This window comes from Felis catus, chromosome B1 (assembly GCF_018350175.1).
Source record: "Felis catus isolate Fca126 chromosome B1, F.catus_Fca126_mat1.0, whole genome shotgun sequence".
In the NCBI taxonomy this organism is placed as follows: Eukaryota; Metazoa; Chordata; class Mammalia; order Carnivora; family Felidae; genus Felis; species Felis catus.
In genome coordinates, this window is record NC_058371.1 from 171,727,842 (window position 1) to 171,746,464 (window position 18,623).

The window sequence follows — 18,623 nt, forward strand, 5'->3', positions numbered from 1 at the left end:
GTTTCCTTAGCCTACACATAAGTAGAGAGCTAAAGACTGTTACGGTTTTGCATTGATAGAATTCAGCTAAAAGTCCCATCTGTTGCTGAGTCTTAGTTCACATCCTGTCTCATGATATTTTGTTTGGCTCAGCTCCGCCTATGGACTGCATGTTCTTGGTTCAGGTGTCACTGCAGGCTCAGTCAGCTGTGTGTGTGTGTGTGTGTGTGTGTGTGTGTGTGTGTGAAAGACAGAGAGAGAATATGTAGGGCTGGGATAGGAACTGCTCTCTTAAAAGAGTTTGCAGTTTGCGGGGGGGGGGGGAGGTAATTATTATTATCCTCTCTAATACATTTCAATAAAGGAATCTCTTCTGCCTTTACTATAGTGAAGAAATATTTATCATAAGTTTACTTTCTTATTTTAATCATATAAAACAATAGGAGTCTGACATCCCAAGCTTCATAATAAAAAATACATTGTAATGTGATTGTTCAAAGTTTAATTGCCCTGAAAATTCTTTCAGTCCTATAATCATTTATCGTACTAATACTAGCAACTTGAGGAAAGAAGCAATTTGAGAAAATATAACTCCAAATAATTTCTCATTTTGCTACCACAATTAGAAAAAAATAATCAGGGGTGCAGAATTTCTTTGACTCTGGGAACTGTAATTTCCAAAAATATTAGATTAAAATATAAATATTTTTTGAAATTTCTTGAGTTTGTCTTCTTACTTTTTTCTCTTCTGAACATCAGATGCCCTGAAATGGTTTAATCATAATCCTTGGGTTAAAAACACATCCTTCATTGGTACATGGATTGTCTTTCTTCATTTATACATTCATTCACTTATATAAAGAACATATGTGAAGCCACCACTCTTCCCAAGATGAAAGCTTCAACAGGAATATATCTACTTGTGCATTCATTCTCCCATCTTGTTCCCCAGGGTTCCCTGCTTCTCTTTGTACTTCATGGGTAACCACTACCTTGAACTTTGCTTTTGAATATTATAAACAAGATGTCATATTATGTCACTAAAATTTACTCATGTTGTTTATACCTGTAGTTTCTTTCATGTTTTGAAAATATTTAGTTTTAGTTTGTTGTCCCTGCTAGTTAAATAATATTTAATTTTGATTATACAAGTTTAAGAAAGTTAATGTAACTAATGATGATGCAGATCAGCCTTCACAGTTTAAACTGAAGAGAGATGTGCATGGAGACTAAGATATTAGACAAAATTCAAAGAAAGTTTTTAAATTACTATGACAAACAAGTTAATCATTAACATCTTGGTCATACTAGACCGAAATGATTCAGACTTCATATTTTTTGTCTTTATCAGTCATTAGTGAAACATGTCAAACTTACTTAGTTCACTGTAGATATGCTATTGTATGCCTAAATATTAAATTTTAGCAAATCTAAGCCAAGATGTCAGTGATATCTGGAAAAACACTAAAATAAAGCACCATTTTGTTCAAGTTTCATAGTGATTATGCAGATGGTTAATTTCTATGTGACCAGAGGTACAGGGATGATTCATATTTATAACTTGCGAAATTACTCAGGACAGATTTAGCTAGTTACATTTCAAATTGAAAAGCAAATAAGAAATTTCAAGTAAATGGAATAAACACATTTTTAAGAACTGCTTTAAATATCTTGAATATTTTTATCTTTGGTTATATTTTTACTTTAGTCCACTTTCACTATGCACAGCTTTACTCTCTTATTACCCCAGTTCATCCTTTTAAACTACCATCCTGCTCAACATCTGTAGCATTTAGTATGAACAACTTATTTTCCACCCTCATCTTCTGTCAATCACTCTTCCAAACTCTGTACTCTAGAACCGTACTGTCCAATAGTCACTAGCCATATGTCGCTATTTTGATTTTAAAATTGTTTCCCTGTTTGCATTAGCCACTTTTCAAATGTTGTATAGTCACATTTTTCATCCTCTTCACTGTTATTACCTGGTCCTTATTAACATCTTTCCTCGGGATTTTTGTAGTTGTCTTATACTTGGTTACTCTACTTCTACACTTGCATCTCTATGCTGTTTCCAACCCGGTAGCTAGAATGATTCTTTCATATTATATGTACATATATATATATATGTGTGTGTGTGTGTATGTATATAAATTATGTACAGTTTAGTATGTGCCAGTTACTACTCTAAGCACTTTACAAATGTCAACTTATTTACTCCTCATAAAGATCCTCTGAGAGAGAAACTATTATCCCTGTTTTACAGATGAGGAAAATAAGGCACAGAAAGACTAAGTAATTTGCGCAAAGTTGCCTGGCTCATGAAACACATACCATGTTACTTCTCTGTTTAAAATACTTCAGCAATTCCCCATCTCAGTTATAGTACAAGCCAAAGTCCTTCCAAAGACCAAAATGCCTAAAAAGCTAGATGTGATCTGCATTCTTCCTATACTCATTTTCTTCCATAGCAATTTATTTATTCTCTTGTGTATCTCTCCCCAAATGAATTAAGCTCCGCCAGGGCAGGCAGGGATTTTGGTCCCTCTCCCCACTATCAATTTTTTTCTCAGTGCCCAAAACAAAGCCTTGCTAGCAGGCACTTTAAAATAATTGCTGCACAAATAAACATATCCCTTCTCATTTACTCCAAGTGGAAATAAAGTTTAAGGAAAGAGGTTAAAAGCAGAGATTTCAGAATTCCTGAATTTTAGAACTGTATAAATTCAGTTTTATTTATGTGTTGTAATCCTTAGGACTTACTATCTTGTGAGTGTTCATAAAGTCAAACAATATTAACAAAGTCATAAGTTATGTAAAATTAAAATTTATGAGCATATACAAAACTCCACTTAATAATGGGTAAATTACTCAGAGAAAGAATAAAAATGAAAAGCACCACTCTTTTGTTATTTAAATGTGACAGGGTAAAAAAAAAAAAAAACACCTTGAGAGGGAGCGCCTATAAGAGAGTAGATTTTGATGGGTTTAATGACCATTGAAGTTCAATGGATTGTCTGGTACTCTAAATGTCCAAGAACAAAGCATTGACTTTGGGGCAGTCCTAGCAAATCAGCAACTGTGGCCAGTTCTATTCCAAGATGATCACTCCTTTGAGTAATAGATCTGAAAAACAATTCAGTGAGTACAGTACCTTTAATATTTTTCAGACCCAGTAAACACCAATGGATATACATCAGAAATAATAATCGAATATAATTTTAAACTTTGGTAGTGGTCAGTTTCAAGAGCTGAATGCTATTTCATATTATTGCATTCTTTTTTCAACTTCCTCTTCTGATATGTGTGCATCTGAGGTTCATTTGCTTCATTTTTTTTTTTAATACATTAAACTTCTCAAACCTGCAGCATTGGGTTTTCCTTTGGATGAAAGAAAAAGTTATGCTGGGTATACTTAGAACATTTTTTAAACATATTATTTTTTCCCCATATTCACAAAAACCATCTAGCTAATTTGTAAACATGCTCACTTCTGGGTGCCATTCTCAGAGATCCTTATTCTCTAGGTTTGAGAGTGGAGTCCGGAAACCTACGTTTCAGACCTTTCGTTGAGAACTACTCGACTCAATGCTATTTCATATTTTGCAACTTTCAAAATATTAATTTTAGAAATCCAAAGAGGGGAGGGCAAACTCCAGTGACTGTCCGAAGAAACAAGACTGAGTAGCTCATGTTGTGCCATATTGTAAAACTTTTCCTCAGTTTGCAGATCTTCTGTCCCTGGAGAGGAAATCCGTTCATTTTCACCGAGTAATTAACAGTCTTTCAACCAGTTCCGTCAAGTCTCTCATGGTCCCCAAAAGTCATGAGCTCATCTCCACGGCATAACGTAAAGCTCCTTTCGTCCCTCGTGCCCTTACAGGACCGCCGGGACCGGGTTCGCTTCCCGCCACAGGGGCTCCTCCTCTGCTTGCCCTTTGGTTTCAATCCTCCCAAAGGCGCTCGGCGCGGCAAGTCTTGGCGCCAACCGGGTGGCGGCGCTGTCCGCCCCGCGCGCGGCCGCCCGGGGCCCGAGGGAGGCGGAGGCACGGCCGGCGGAGGAAGGGGAGGGAGCGAGGCGCGCTCCCTGCTCTCGCGTGCTCTCGCACCGCTCGCGTGACCGGCTGGTGTGTGCGCGAAGCGCCGGCTCCCGGGGGCACGTACGGCCGGGCGCGCGCCGCTGCAAGGGGCGTCCGGGTCCCGGTCGGCGGACCCGGCCGGCGCTAGGTGCCGACGGGCGGGCCGCGGGGGTCCGGGGCGGACACAGGCGCACACGCTCCCGGAGGAGCCTTCTCTGAGGCTGCTCTTCCTCGGCCAGACGGAGAGCGGCAGTGTCTCCCCGCCCAGCGCACAGTCGCCCCGCGTCTCCCCCCGCGGCGGCTGCTCCTCCTCGGCACCGCCAGCCCCAGCGCCGCTCCGGGGCGGGCGGCGGCGGCGGCGGGACCCGCGGAGCCGCTTTGTGTGCAGCCCGACGAGGGGCGGCGGCGCAACCACCTGACAGAGGCCCGGGCGTTCGATGCACCTTCCGCCCGCATGAGGAGGAGGAGGTAAAGGCGGCGGCGGCGGCGGCTCGGCTCCCGCCCTCGGTTGGTGGAGGGAGAGGACGGAAGGGGAGACCGGAGGGGGGGGGGCGCGGGACCTAGGCCCGGCGGGGCTGCCCGGAGGTACCAGTAAGGCCTGGGCAGTGCCGGACGGCGCCGAGCAGTCGGAGCCGAGAGAAGCCGCCAGGGTCCCTCACCCGAAGTTGAAGGAACAAAATGTGAAGTGCAGAGCCGCGTCAGCCGCTTCCTGGCGTGGGGTTTGGGGTGGAGGGCGGCTTGTTTTCCCCTCCCGCGGGACAGGGGAGGGGCGAGAGCGTGGCGGGGACGCCCGGGGTCCCGAAGCTCGGCCGGGCAAAGGCGTTCGTCTCCCGGAGCCGCCGTAGCGTGTGGGTCCGGTTGGGTCCCTAGTTTTGCGGCCTAAGCCGAGCCCTATAGGCCTCGCGTCTCCTTTCCCGGAGGGGACCGACCGGGCGGGGACTCGGGGTTTCTCTCCGACCGAGCCGGAGCCTTGGGGGCCTCGCCAGGCTCGGGAGGATCCCAAACTTCGGACCTCGGTGCTTGGGGGTGGATTTCATTGTGAAAGGTGGAATGGGAAACTCCTGGCGCTGCCTGGCGCTTCCCGCGGCCGCGGCGGCTGGTGCTGGAGAGCCCCGTGGGTCCGGGGCTGGCGGGGCCCGCGTGAGTGGGGGCGGCGGGGCGGCCACCAGGGTCCAGGCCCGGGAGGATCGAGCGGCGGGGCCGCAGCCGAGTCTCCGGCCTCCCTGGAGAAAGCGCCCTTTGCAGATTAGAGATTTTTGAAATGAAAAAAGAGGTTACAAAGTCTCCCCTTTCTCGCTGAACTTTTGTTTTCTGACCGATAGAGGCCGGTAGAGGACTGTGAAAGAAAAGTTGTCCCCCAGGATGGACTTCACCGCGCAGCCCAAGCCTGCCACTGCCCTCTGTGGCGTCGTGAGTGCAGATGGGAAGATCGCTTACCCGCCGGGGGTAAAGGAGATCACCGACAAGATCACCACGGATGAAATGATCAAGCGACTGAAGGTAAGCATCTGGACACAGTGTTCACACTTAGACCTCTGTGGTGGGAGGTGCTCTCTCCTGTTACTGCACTGCTAGGCCTGGCCTTTACTGGGTCACCTACCAGGTCTTCTTAGGTATCTTATAGTCTCCTTTTTTACTCTCTCCGAGAAGTATTGTTCTATCTTGGCTTTATCTTTGAATAGTAAGTTCTGTAGAGACATAATCATTATGGGAAATTAAAAGGAGTGTGCCTGTTTTTTCAAACATAAGAATTTAAGTGTTTCTATAACTTTTTTCTAGAAATATTTATAAGAATACTGTTCATGGTAGATTACAACCTTAAATGTAGGCAATAGTTTGCCTAGGAAAGTTCCTGTTTTCATCAGCTTCTAAGGAGACTGATTTAATCACAAGGGCATTTTATTAAATTGTCACAATTTTCTAATATCCAGAAACTTAAGTATGTATTTAGTATGGTTAAACTTTGACAAAATGTACTGACTTCAAAATTCAGAATTGAAGTAAGGTGATGATTTAGGTCCACATGTTCAAAGGGGTTTTCAAGAGAGAGTATTTTAGTTCTTTTTAATAAAGTTAGCTTATTTAAAGCATGATGATCCTAAGGTTAAAGTTGTAAGTTTCAGCTTAGGTTGGTCAGTTTTTTTGCTTTCTGTTGCATAGACATAGATTTTGCCCACAGCCTTACAAGATACATGCTGTTTTTGTCAAGGGATCAACTTGATGCAGTGGTTCTCAACCAGGGCATCTTTGACACCCCACCCCCACTCCCACCCTGGAGACATTTGGTTGTCACAACTGGGGCTAGGTTGGAGCAAGGAAAGGGAAAGATTTGAGGCAGGGAGTCCTGCTAGGAAACTGTTAATAGGAACATAGGTGAAAGATGTTGAAATCTTGAAGTGGGGCTGTGGTAGTGAGAAGAGAGGTAGGGAAGGATCTAAGAAATGTTTCCTACTTAGAAATCAATTAGACTTGGTGGGAGGTGAGGGAAGAAACAATGTTGATAGTATTTCTATCTTGGGCAACTTGATAAAGTGTATTTTTAGGGAATCATCTTGCCCCTTTGTTCTTAGAGCTTAGTGTAGTGCCTAGTAAGTGTTTACAATGTTGTGAGTGTTTAATGAATATTGAAAGTATTCCTGTAGCTTAGTTTTTAAAATCTAATTAGATTCTGCAATTTGTTGCCTCTTGGGAAGGAAGAGGACACAATAGCTTCCATTAAAATAAACTTGATACTAGGTATATGTGAAGTGAGGTGCTTGATTGATGCTCCTTAAGGTTATATTCAATGTTTGGAGATGCTGAAAAATTATGAAATACAAAGCTGTTAAGTATAGATCTTTTAATTTTTATTTTCATATTAAGAATATTGAAATCTTGATTTCTGGTGATGGATAATCTGGTTAAAAAAGAGTTACCACAAGCGTCTGGCTTCGGCTTGCGTCATGATCTTGCAGTCTGTGGGTTCGAGCCCCAAGTTGGGTTCTGTGCTGACTGCTCGGAGCCTGGAGCCTGTTTCAGATTCTGTGTCTGTCTCTGTCTGTCTGTCTCTCTCTCTCTCTCTCTCTCTCTCTCTCTCTCTCTGCCCCTCCCCTTCCCCCGCTCCCAGTCTGTCTCTCTCTCTCTCTCTCTCTCTCTCTTTCAAAAATAGACATTAAAAAAAAAAGAGTTACAACTATATGTACTTCTGTGCTCGAAGGTAGATTATCAGAAATACTGTTATATAAATGGGCATATGACCAAGTTTACAATGAGCATTAGGTTAGAATATCTTTTTTTTTTTTCTTTTTAAAGTGTATTTTTGAGAGAGAGTGAGCATGATCAGGGAAGGGGCAGAGAGGCAGGGAGACAGAATTTGGGCTCCATGCTGTCAGCACAAAGCCCAGCATGGGGCTCAAACCCAGCAACCAGTGAGATCATGATCTGAGCCTAAGCCCGATGCTCAACCAACTGAGCCACTGAGGTGCTCCTGGGTTAGGATATCTATTTCTTATGAGTTCTTGTGGAAATTAAAATTAACATACATATGAACCATTTTGAATATCCTGCTAAAATTTTGCTTTTCTTAGGTGCCTGGGTGGCTCAGTCAGTTAAATGTCCACTCTTGGTTCAGGTCACGATCTTGCAGGTTCTTGAGTTCAAGCCCCAAGTCAGGCTACAGCTCAGAGTCTGGAGCCTGCTTCGGATTCTGTGTCTCCCTTTCTCTCTGCCTCTGCCCTGTTCTCACTCTGTCTCTCTCAAAAAAAGTAAATAAACATTAAAATCTTAAAATTTTTTTAAAAATTTTCTCAACAGTCTTATGATTTTGTTTTTCCCCTGTTTTTCTAAATCTGTTTTGACTTTGTACTTTCTAAGAATCCCTGGTTGGTTAAAGTAGTACTGTCTCATAGGAAGTGGAGATTTTTAACAGTGTTTAACTATTTTTGATAATTTTTGTGTTTATTAGACCATTATGCACCAGTATTATAAATTCAGTAGTTTTTTTTTATTATAGCAACAATGTTCAAATGCTGTATAAATACAAACAGGGCTTAAAGGCAGGTAAAATCTTGGTCAGTGGAATTCAGAGATGTTTGGTCCATTCTCTTCAGTATTCAAGAATGGAACAAGCATTTTTACAAGAGAACCATAATTGTGGACTTACAAAGATGTTTAAAGAAATTTTGGAACTTCCCATATTTCACAGAAGAGAAAATTCGGCCCAAAGTGGCCAAGTAACATGCACCAAGATCAGTCATAGAGCAACTAAATGGCAGAGCCAGAACAATAGCATCATATTTATTTTCATTCTTATAGCTGATTTCCTTCAAAGGAATCTAAACTGAGTAGAACTAAGAAGTTGTGATTTTTATTATGCATTTGAAAATGGTAAAGTGAAAAGAGAAAGGAGTCTAAGTTAATTTGCTGTTTTGCAAGATGTAGGACAGCATTTTTTTTTTTAACATTAGAAAGTATTATGATGCTTTGAAACTTTCTTGAAAGTAGTTCTTAGAGTAGGTCTTTGGAATTGCTAAAACACTTAGATACATTAGAAACTTAATTTCAGGGGCGCGTGGGTGGCTCATTTAAGCATCCAACTCTGATTTTGGCTCAGGTTGTAATCTCACTGTCAGATTGAGCCCTGCTTTGGGCTTCAAGCTATGCGCTGGGCGTGGAGCCTGTTTAAGATTCTCTCTCTCTCCCTCTCACCCTCTCCCATTTGCTGGCACATGTGCTCTCTCTCTCTCTCTCTCTCTCAAAAAAAAAAAAAAAAAAGCAAGTTTTAATTTCAGCTTCTAAGGAATTCACATATTCTTATGTCCAATCACACTGGCCTTCTGTCACTTCCTTGTACATGCCATGTTCATTTCTGCCTAAACTGATTCCACATTATGTGATCCATATGTGTACCCGTCTCAACTTCATGTGTCATTCATTTGTTCTTCTGTCACTCATTTGTTCTTCTTAGAGGAGGTCTCTTAGATTTCCCATTACATATTTTTTTAATTCCTTCATATCACTTATTACAGTTATGATATACATTTATGCATATGTGTATTGGGTTTGTCTCCCCAACTTGTATGTAATCTTTGTGAATACAAGGACCATGTCTGTTTACTTTTGTATCCTGCCAACTCCCAAATTTAATGCCTGGAACATAGGTGCCCAACAGATACTTGTTCAGTGAATGAATGTTGGATTAGAAAAGATAGTAATAGAATAGAGAAATAATTTTGTTTTTGAAATAGAATACTTTGAAAATATTGTGAATGGCAACCAACTTTTTATCTGAGATTATATACCAGAGATGATAATGTAGATATGTAGAATTTTAGAACCAAAAGGTAGCTTAGAGGTTATTTGGTTTTGTCCTGATTTTCCAGATGAAGAAATGGAGTCTGAGATGTTGTGACTAACCCTAGTTACAGAAAGCTGAAAATGATCATTAACATTTTGTTATTTAGGGTTGCCTGGCTGGCTGAGTTGGTAGAGCATGCAACTCTTTTTTTTTTTTTTTTTTTTTTGTTAATGTTCTATCTATTTTTCAGAGAGAGGCAGAATTGTGGGGTGGGGGGTAGGAAGAGGCAGAGAGAGAGGGAGACACAGAATCCAAAGCAGGGTCCAGGCTCTGAGCTGTCAGTACAGAGCCCAACACAGGACTTGAACTCACCAACTGTGAGATCATGACCTGAGCCAAAGTCAGATACCTAACCAACTGAGCCACCTGACACCTCAGAGTATGCAACTCTTGATCTCAGGGTTGTGAGTTCAAGCCCCATATTGGGTGTGAAGCCTACTTAAAATAATAATAATAATATATAAACAGTTTTGTTGCTTACATATGGTACAATTATATGCTGTACAAAAGTTAGTTATCTGTTAGAAAGGATAGCAGGTAGCTTACTACTAAGGTTACATTAAGCATCAAGATCAATAGTTCACAAATGGCCTGCCTTCTATATAGTTAAGGATTCTGAAACTAATGTAGCAGTCATGTCTGATAACTTTTATAACATATTCAAATACACCTATAAACTGTTGTACAAAGTTCCATTAAGTGCTTCTGCCCACAATTTGTTATATGCAATCTGTCTCATATCATGTATTACCAGAGAACTACATGCTATTCACATTTTGTTCATTACTTGCTTTTTTGGAAATGGGAAGTCCTTGATAAGGCTTGGTTTTTAGAGAGAGGGGCGGGCAGGTTAAAGATTTTTTTTTTAAGTATGTATGTTTTTATTTAAGTAACCTCTACTCACAGTGCCAAGATCGAAGAGTCATATGCTCCTCTGACTGAGCCAGCCAGCTGCCCCAAAGATCGTTTCTTATGTCCATTTCTTATTACCTGGTCTTAAGAGCTCAGTACCCCCAGACAGTTCTCTGGCTATTAACTCCATACCCAAATCTGCCATATTCTTTTTTTCACAGAAATCAAAATTTTTATTACTTTGGTGCTAAGAATTAGGAAAGATAAAGTAATAGGGTTTTATTGTTGTGAATATGTCCCCCATTTTTCTCCCACCAGCTGTTATTTCTGTGTTTTTGTATTTTTCTGTCACTTCCCTCTATGTGTCCACAATTCCCCTCTGCCCCACACTCTCACTTTTGCTTTCTGTAGTATGCCTTGTTTGATATAGTTACGAATTAGGATATAGAGTGCTTGATTAAGGTAGAGCATCACTCTTTTCTCATCAAATGTAGGTTGGGAGAGGGGAGGAATAGATTAGAGGCAGGAAGGCCATGAAATCTTTTCCTTTCTTTTCCTCCAGGTGGACCCCAGAAATACATACTTTGGTTATAATTATTTTCACTTCCATGAAAGAATTTTATTTATTCCTAAATGCCACATAGGATGCTAATTTTACATATAATTCAGTATGTAACTTCTAGTCTCAGTTCTGTCCATATATCATATTTTAATATTTGTTTTAATGCAAAAGATTCTGCTAAGAAATTAAAAAATTAAATAGGCAGGGTGCCTGGTGGCTCAGTCAGTTAAGTGTCTGACTCCTTTGATTTCGGCTCAGGTCATGATCTCACCATTTGTGAGATCGAGCTCCATATCAGGCTCTGCGCTAATAGCAAAGAGCCTGCTTGGGATTCTCTCTCTCCTTCTCTCCCTCTCCTCCTTCCCTGCTTGTGCACTTGCTCTCTCTTAAAATAAGTAAATAAATATTTAAAAAAATGGGCAAGATTTCTTAAAATGAACCCCTAAAATATAGCCAATGTGTATTTGTGAAGTAATACTGTAGCACAGTTCTTATTTTAGACTTCCATTTGCATAGAGGAACTATTCTGGTCATTTGCTGTTGTGTAACAAACACCCCAAACCTAGTGTTTAAAAGAGCAAGTAAGGGGTGGGGGACAAAATAAATATAACATAAATTATATCATTTCAGTCATTTTTAAGAGTACAGTTTTGTGGTAACAAGCACATTCACATTGTTGTATAATCATCACTACCGTCCATCTTCAAAACTTTTTCATGTACCCTAACTGAAATTTTGTATCTATTAAACAGTAACTCCTTAATTCCCCCTTCCCCCAGCTTAGGCAACCACCTTTCTACTTTGTGTCTCTGAATTTGACTACTCTTAAGAGCCTAGTGTAAGAATCATACAATATTGTCCTTTTGTGACTAGCTTATTTCACTTAGGATAATGTCTTCAAAGTTCATCCACATTGTATGTATCAGAATTTACTCTTTAAGGCTGGATAATATTCCACTGTGTACATGTGTGTGTCTGTGTGTGTATGTATGAAACCACTTTTGTTTATTCATTTGTGGACACTTGGGTTGCTTCTACCTTTTGACATCTGTGAGCAAATTTTGTTAACAATTTTGTGAATCAGGAATTTGGGTAAGTATTGGCTTAGCTTGATTATTCTTCTCTACATTGCTTACTGTGCTCATTCAGTAGTATTCAGCTGGTGTCTAGACTGGTCTAGAAGATCCACACTGACTTCTCAAACAGTTGGTGCCTTGGAAGGAACAGCTGTAAGGCTGAACTCAGCTGTGCTCTTTTTTCCTATCTATGATGTAATCTTTGGGCTTCTCTGCATGGTTTCAGGGCTCTAAGACACTGGAGGAAGTTGCCGGTACTTTTTAAAGGCTTGGTTCAGAACTGGCAATGTCATGTCTACCTTACTTTAATGGTTAAAGTAGTTGTGGCCCAATCTACATTCAATAGGAGAAAAAGTGATTGCTTCTCAATGGAAGAAGAAAGGAATTTGTAGCCATCTTTAATCTACCACAGGAGCTCTTATGACAAATTAGAGTATGCTAACTACAAACTTTGTAGCTGTATTCATAAATTTGAAAAACACTTAATTTCAAAAACAGTAGTATATATCTGCAGCCAACTTGCTAAATTTGTAAAGTTTATTTTAAATACTGTAGGAAAAATTTGTAAGAATTGGTTTTTTTTTTTTTAATAAATGGGGAGCACCTGGGTGGCTCAGTTGGTTGAGCATCTGACTTCAGCTCAGGTCATGATCTCACGGTTCTTGAGCTTGAGCCCCACATTGGGCTTTGCACTGACGGTGCCAAGCCTGCTTTAGATTCTCTGTTTCCCCCTCTCTCTGCCCCTCCCATGCTCACGTTCTCTCTCAAAAATAAATAAAACATTTTTAAAAATTAAAAAAAAAATGTTATATGTGCTAGTTAGAGAAAAATTATGGGAGAGTCTCATGATTTGATCTTAAAATCCTGTTTCTTTTATTATTTGAATTTTTACTAGAGAGTATTTCTGCCTAATTATGATGATGATTTTTCCAGTGCTACCCCCTTTTTAGGAATTATCTAAAAAGAATTATCTCAACTTTTTGGGGGGGGTGCCTGGGTTGCTTCGTTGGTTGATTGTCCCACTTTTGATTTTGGCTCAGGTCATGATCCCAGGGTCATGGAATTGAGCCCCAGGTTGGACTCTGCACTGAGCATGGAGCCTGCTTAAGATTCTCTTTCTCCCTCTACTGCTCTCCCCCACTTGGCTCTCTCTTTCTCTTTTTAAAAAGAAAAAGATTTACCTCAACTTTTTATTTTGAGACATTTCAGACTTCTGGAGAGTTGGAAAAAATTGTACCTTCAACACCCATATCCCTTCACTTAGATTTACCAATTGTTAACATTTTGTTACTTTTGTTTGCTTTTATGTTTCTCCATATACACGCACCCAGAGGGAGACAAACCTACACTTTTTGTTTGAGAGCTACCTGCAGAAATCATGACATTCCGCCTGTGAATGCTTCAGCATTCTTCTTAGAATAATGATCATTATCACGCTCAAATTGGTACAGTTATCTGTTATACTATCCATAATAAAATTCTCCCAGTTGCCCTAAAAATGACTTTTTAAGAGTTGGGTTTTTTCCTCCATCCAAGTTTCAGTATAGGATCATTTGCATTTGTAATGTTTCTTTAGTCTACTTTAATCTAGAAAGTTCTGTCACTGTTTTTGGAGGGGAGAGTTATTTACGATGTGACATTTTTGAAGCATTTGCCTTATAGGAGTTCCATAGTCTATTTTTGTCTCATTGCCTCATGCTTAGATTCAGGTTGAACTTTTTTTAGCAAGTACTTTACCACGCAAGTGGTAATGTATAGTTAGTTGCATCATCAGGAGGTGTAAAATGTCATTTTATCCAGTTGGTTTATGCTAAATTTGATCACTTGGTTACAGTTGGTCAACTCTTTACATTGTAAATGTACCTTTCCCCACTTTGCAATTAATAAGGAATGTTTAAGGTGGCAGTTTGATTTGTTTTCCAGCAGTTACTTATCTGATTTAGCATCTACTTTGGTTGTTATAAAATGTCACCTTTTTTGACTCTATCACTCCTGCTACATGTGTAGATTCTATCATTCCTTCTACATCCGTAGAGAAGAGCCTGCCCCCACTCCCCTTTAATTACTCATAAGGGCTCCTGGCTGGCTCAGTCCGTCAAATGTCCAACTCTTGATTTCAGCTCAGGTTATGATCTCATGGTTCGTGAGATTGAGCCCTGCATCAGGTTCTGTACTGACAGTGTGGAGCCTGCTTGAGATTCTCTCTCTCCCTCCCCCACAGTGTCTGTCTGTCTCTCTCTCTCTCTCTCTCTCTCTCTCTCTCTCTCTTGCTGTTTCTCTCTCAAAATAAATAAATAAACATTAAATATTAAAAAAAAATAGTCATGGATTCTTCATTCAATGCATTATAATATATTACTATCTTTATTCTCTTTGAGAGACAAATTATCCCAAAATGAGCATGCTGGCTTTGGTGTCCTTTTGAAACATCTAGTATCTTTTTGACATGTCTCTCTGAGTCTTTCAGCACTCCTTTTTTTTTTCTGGTACAAGTTGTTCACCTTGTGCTTTCTTGCCCCAGATTTGGATAGCTCATTTTTTCCAGAGAGGCCTATTTCCATTTTCAGTAGAGAGTGGTGTTTATAAACCAAGGTCTAGGCATTGGCATCATGTTCACATTGGTAGTAAGATTTAATTTATCCAGGTCCTTTCAGTGTGTAGACCTAAGAAATGTACATAAATACTTTAAACCATGTATTCATTCTGTTTAATTAAAATCCAACACTGCAGGGGCACTTGGCTGGAACAGTTATAGAGCATGCAACTTTTTTTTTTTTTTTAAGTTTATTCATTTTGAGAGAGCACACGTGTAAGTAGGGGAGAAGCAGAGAGAGAGAGAGAGAGAGAGAGAGAGAATGAGCAGGGGAGGGGGGGGGAGAGAGAGTCCCAAGTAGGCTCTGCACTGCCAGTGTGGAGCCTGATGGGGGGCTCAAACTGATGAACCATGAGATATGACCCTGAGCTAAAATTGGGTGCTTAACCAACTGAGCCATCCAGGCACCCTTAGAGCATGCAACTTTTGATCTTGGGATTGTGAGTTCAAGCCCCACCTTGGGTGCAGGGCTTACTTAAAAAAGAAAAAGAAAAAAAACCCAGCACTGCAGTTTTTCTTAAACTTCTCCATTTCCTATTTGTTGTTTTTTTTTTAAATTTTTTTAATGTTTGTTTATTTTTGAGAGAGAGAGAGAGAGAGCGAGCACGAGCAGGGGAGGGGCACAGAGAGAGGGAGACACAGAATCTGAAGCAGGTTTCAGGCTCTGAGGTGTCAGCACAGAGCCCAACGTGGGGCTTGAACTCACAGAGTATGAGATCATGACCTGAGATGAAGTCAGATGCTTAACCAACTGAGCCACCCAGGTACCCCTCCATTTCCTATTTGTATCATCCTTTTCCTACAGTATAAACCCTGTTTTCCCTTAACTTTGATAAATTTGTTTTCTTTGTACTACCCTAATCTAAGCTCAAGAAAAAATTCAGTGCTATACCAGTATCCCTTGCAAGATTTTTTTGCAGTTTTTTTTGTCCCCCTAGGGTTGTACAGAGTACCATATTTATTAGTTACTTGAATTTGAATTCTTTTGTATGATTATGTTATCAGTTTTATATATATACACTTGGTTTCTGTTTGTATTCAGTTTTTATTTTAGGAGAGAGAGAACACAAGCAGGGGAGGGGGCAGAGGGAGAGGGAAAGAGAATCTTTAGAGCCTGATGCAAGTGTCAATCCCGTGACTCTGGGATTGTGACCGGAGCCGAAATCAAGAATCTCCTGTTCAACTGACTGAGCCACCCAGGTGCCCCTGTTTGTATTCAATTTTTATACATACATATATAACTTAACTCTTTATTTCCACTGATAAATGTAATCTTTGCTTGATTTTTCCTTATTGTACTGAAAAACACATAACATAAAATTTATCATCTTAATCATTTTTAAGTCCACAGTACAGCATCGTTAACTATGTGCATTTAAAATATATATATATATTTATTTTGAGAGAGAGAAAGCAAGCGAGGGGCAGAGAGAGTGGAAGGGAGAGAGAACCCCTAGCAAGTTCCGCACTGTCAGTGCAGAGCCGGACCTGGGGCTCGAACCTATGAACTGTGAGATTATGACCTGAGCCAAAATCAAGAGGTGCCCCTGTGCATTTTTTGTGTGCCTCCCTCTGCCCCTTCCATGTACACATTGTTAGTACAACAGATTTCTGTAACTTTTTCATCTTGCAAAACTGGAACTCTGTACCCACTTAACTCCTTTCCCCCTCAGCCCCTGGCAACCATCATTCTGTTTTCTGTTTGTAAGAGTTTGACTGCTTTAGATCCCTCATATAAGTACAATCACACAGTATTTGTCTTTTTGTGACTGGTTTATTTCACTTAGCTCATGTCCTCAAATGTTAATAATAAATTGATGCCAAATTATTAAGTTTAATACTTGAAAAGTAAGTTCAGTGGCAATGTGTAATTGTCCTATAATTTCAAATGTCTGAATTAAATATCCTTCATCTAGACATTATAAAATAAGTAGAGGTAAATTTTTCATTGTACAGAAAGAAAATCATTGAATAAAAATGTTTAAAGGATGAGTGAGCATATATAAGAAGACTAGTTTGTTTTGGGCAGAAGTTTAGAAATTGGTTTTCTTCTTGAAGCATGTACCTAAATTGCTTTGAAAAAAGTGGTAGAAATCATCAGGCAGTAATAAAATGAAATTGATTTTAGATCTCTTGGGAGTAATGTTAAATAATTTTGTTTATTGAATTCATTAATTTTAGGTGATATCAAATTTTTAAAATTATACTATTGCTGTCTCAATTCTTTATATTTTTCTATACTTTTTTATTAATCACTTAATGCTTTTTTTAAATAGACTATTTTTTAAGAGCAATTTTAGTTCATAGCAAAATTAAATAGAAAGTACAGAGTTGGGTGGCCCAGTTGGTTGAACATTCCACTGCTCTTCAGGTCATGATCTCACAGTTCATGTGTTCAAGCCCCACATCAGGCTTGCTGCTGGCAGTGCAGAGCCTGCTTTGCATCCTCTGTCCCCCCCTCTCTCTGCCCCTCCCCTGCTTTTGTGAGCACACACACTCTCTTTCTCCTTCAAAAATATATAAACCTAAAAAAAAAAAAAAATACAGAGTTCCCAACAACTTTGTCTGCCCTCCTATCCCCCCGTCTTTTCCCCACCTCCTCCTCCCCATACTAGTGCCAGAGTAGTATGTTTGTTATGGCTGGTGGACATTAACACATCATCATCACCCAGAGTCCATATTCCTTTTTAAAATTTTTCTAAATAAAATTTTGATTATATTATAAATGTATTGTTTTCATTTTCATTGAATGATACGGAATGAGTATATCCATATTATTAAATAATCCCTTAAAACATTTTTTAAAAGAATTTATTTTTTAGAGCAATTTTTGTTTCACAACAAAATTGAAGGAAGGGAAGGTATAGATTTCCCATATACACTAAGTCCAGTAAAACCTTGAATTGTGAGTAACTTGTTCTATAAGTGTTCTGCAAGATGAGCATACATTTCTAATAAATTTTAACTTGATAAACGAGGGATGTCTGGCAATATGAATGTCACATGATCACAATTGAGCCAGTGGTTCTTGAAATTTGCTTTGATATATGGTGCTTTGGATTACAAACACGTTTCTGGAATGAAATATGCTCACAAACCAAGGTTTTACTGTACCTCCTTCCCCCCACATGCATGACTTCCCCCATTATAAGTATTAGTCACCAGAATGGTACGTTTGTTATCAACAATGAACCCATGTTGACACATCATAGCCACCCAAAGTCCATAGTTTGCCTTAGGTTTACTCTTAGCATTGCACATTCTTTGGGTTTGGACAAATGCATATTGACATGTATTCATCTTTACAATAACATCTAGAGTATTTTCAATGCCCTAAAAATTGTCTGTGCTATGCTAACTAACTTGGATGTAAATTAAAAAATAAAATAGTGCCATGCTTATATATCCTTCCCCCCTTCATATATATATTTTTTACCGTGGAAAATCTCAAATGTTTATTATTTATGTATTACTTTTTTTTTTTTTTTTTATCTAAGTTGAATTGTTCTCTTAATATTCCTTATTTTGACTTCTCTTACTTGGCCAAAATGGAAGTCTGAGTGCCAAATTTACTAATTTTAACTGGATGCAGAAGTTTGTTTGTTTGTTTTGAGAGAGAAAGAGGGCGTAAGTGAGCAAGGGGCAGAGAGAAGGGGAGAGAGAGAGAAGCCCACAAGGGGCAGAGGGAGAGAGAAATGGGGCTCACCCGCTTTAAAACAGGGCTCATGCTCACCCAAAGTGGGGTGGATGCAGATGATTTTAAATCTTGGAGATAATGAGCATACTTTAATCTACATTAGTGGTTCTTAGATTTCTAGAATTCTTAAATATTACCTGGGGCACTTGGGTGGCTCAGTTAATTGGGTGTCCAACTCTTGATTTTGGTTCAGTTCATGATGTCACTGTTGTGGGATCCAGCATCGCATGGGGCTCTGTGCTGACAGTAAGGAGCCTGCTTAGGATTCTCTCTTTTCCTCTCTCTCTACCCCTCCCCCCCACTCATGTATGTGTATACACATGCATGCTCTCTCAAAAAAATATTTTATTTTTTTCAAAAAATATTTTTTAAAAATGTTTAAAGTGAATCTCATTCTCTCATAATAAATAAATAAACATTAAAAATAATTAGATACCTGGTTTTAAAAAG

At 39.7% G+C, this 18,623-nt stretch overlaps 1 protein-coding gene across 3 annotated transcripts in view; it reads left to right on the plus strand.

Annotated features, from left to right (window-relative positions):
* Positions 1-4,385: 4,385 nt before the first annotated feature.
* The window catches only part of PDS5A (PDS5 cohesin associated factor A), a 138,003-nt gene continuing 123,765 nt past the window's right edge, over positions 4,386-18,623 (plus strand). For 2 of the 3 annotated variants that reach the window (XM_023253188.2, XM_045056453.1), the window contains exons 1-2: positions 4,386-4,526; positions 5,381-5,558. In XM_023253188.2, coding sequence (XP_023108956.1) covers positions 5,421-5,558 — 138 coding nt within the window. In that variant the 5' untranslated portion in view covers positions 4,386-4,526; positions 5,381-5,420. The other variant, XM_045056452.1, reaches the window with a different exon arrangement.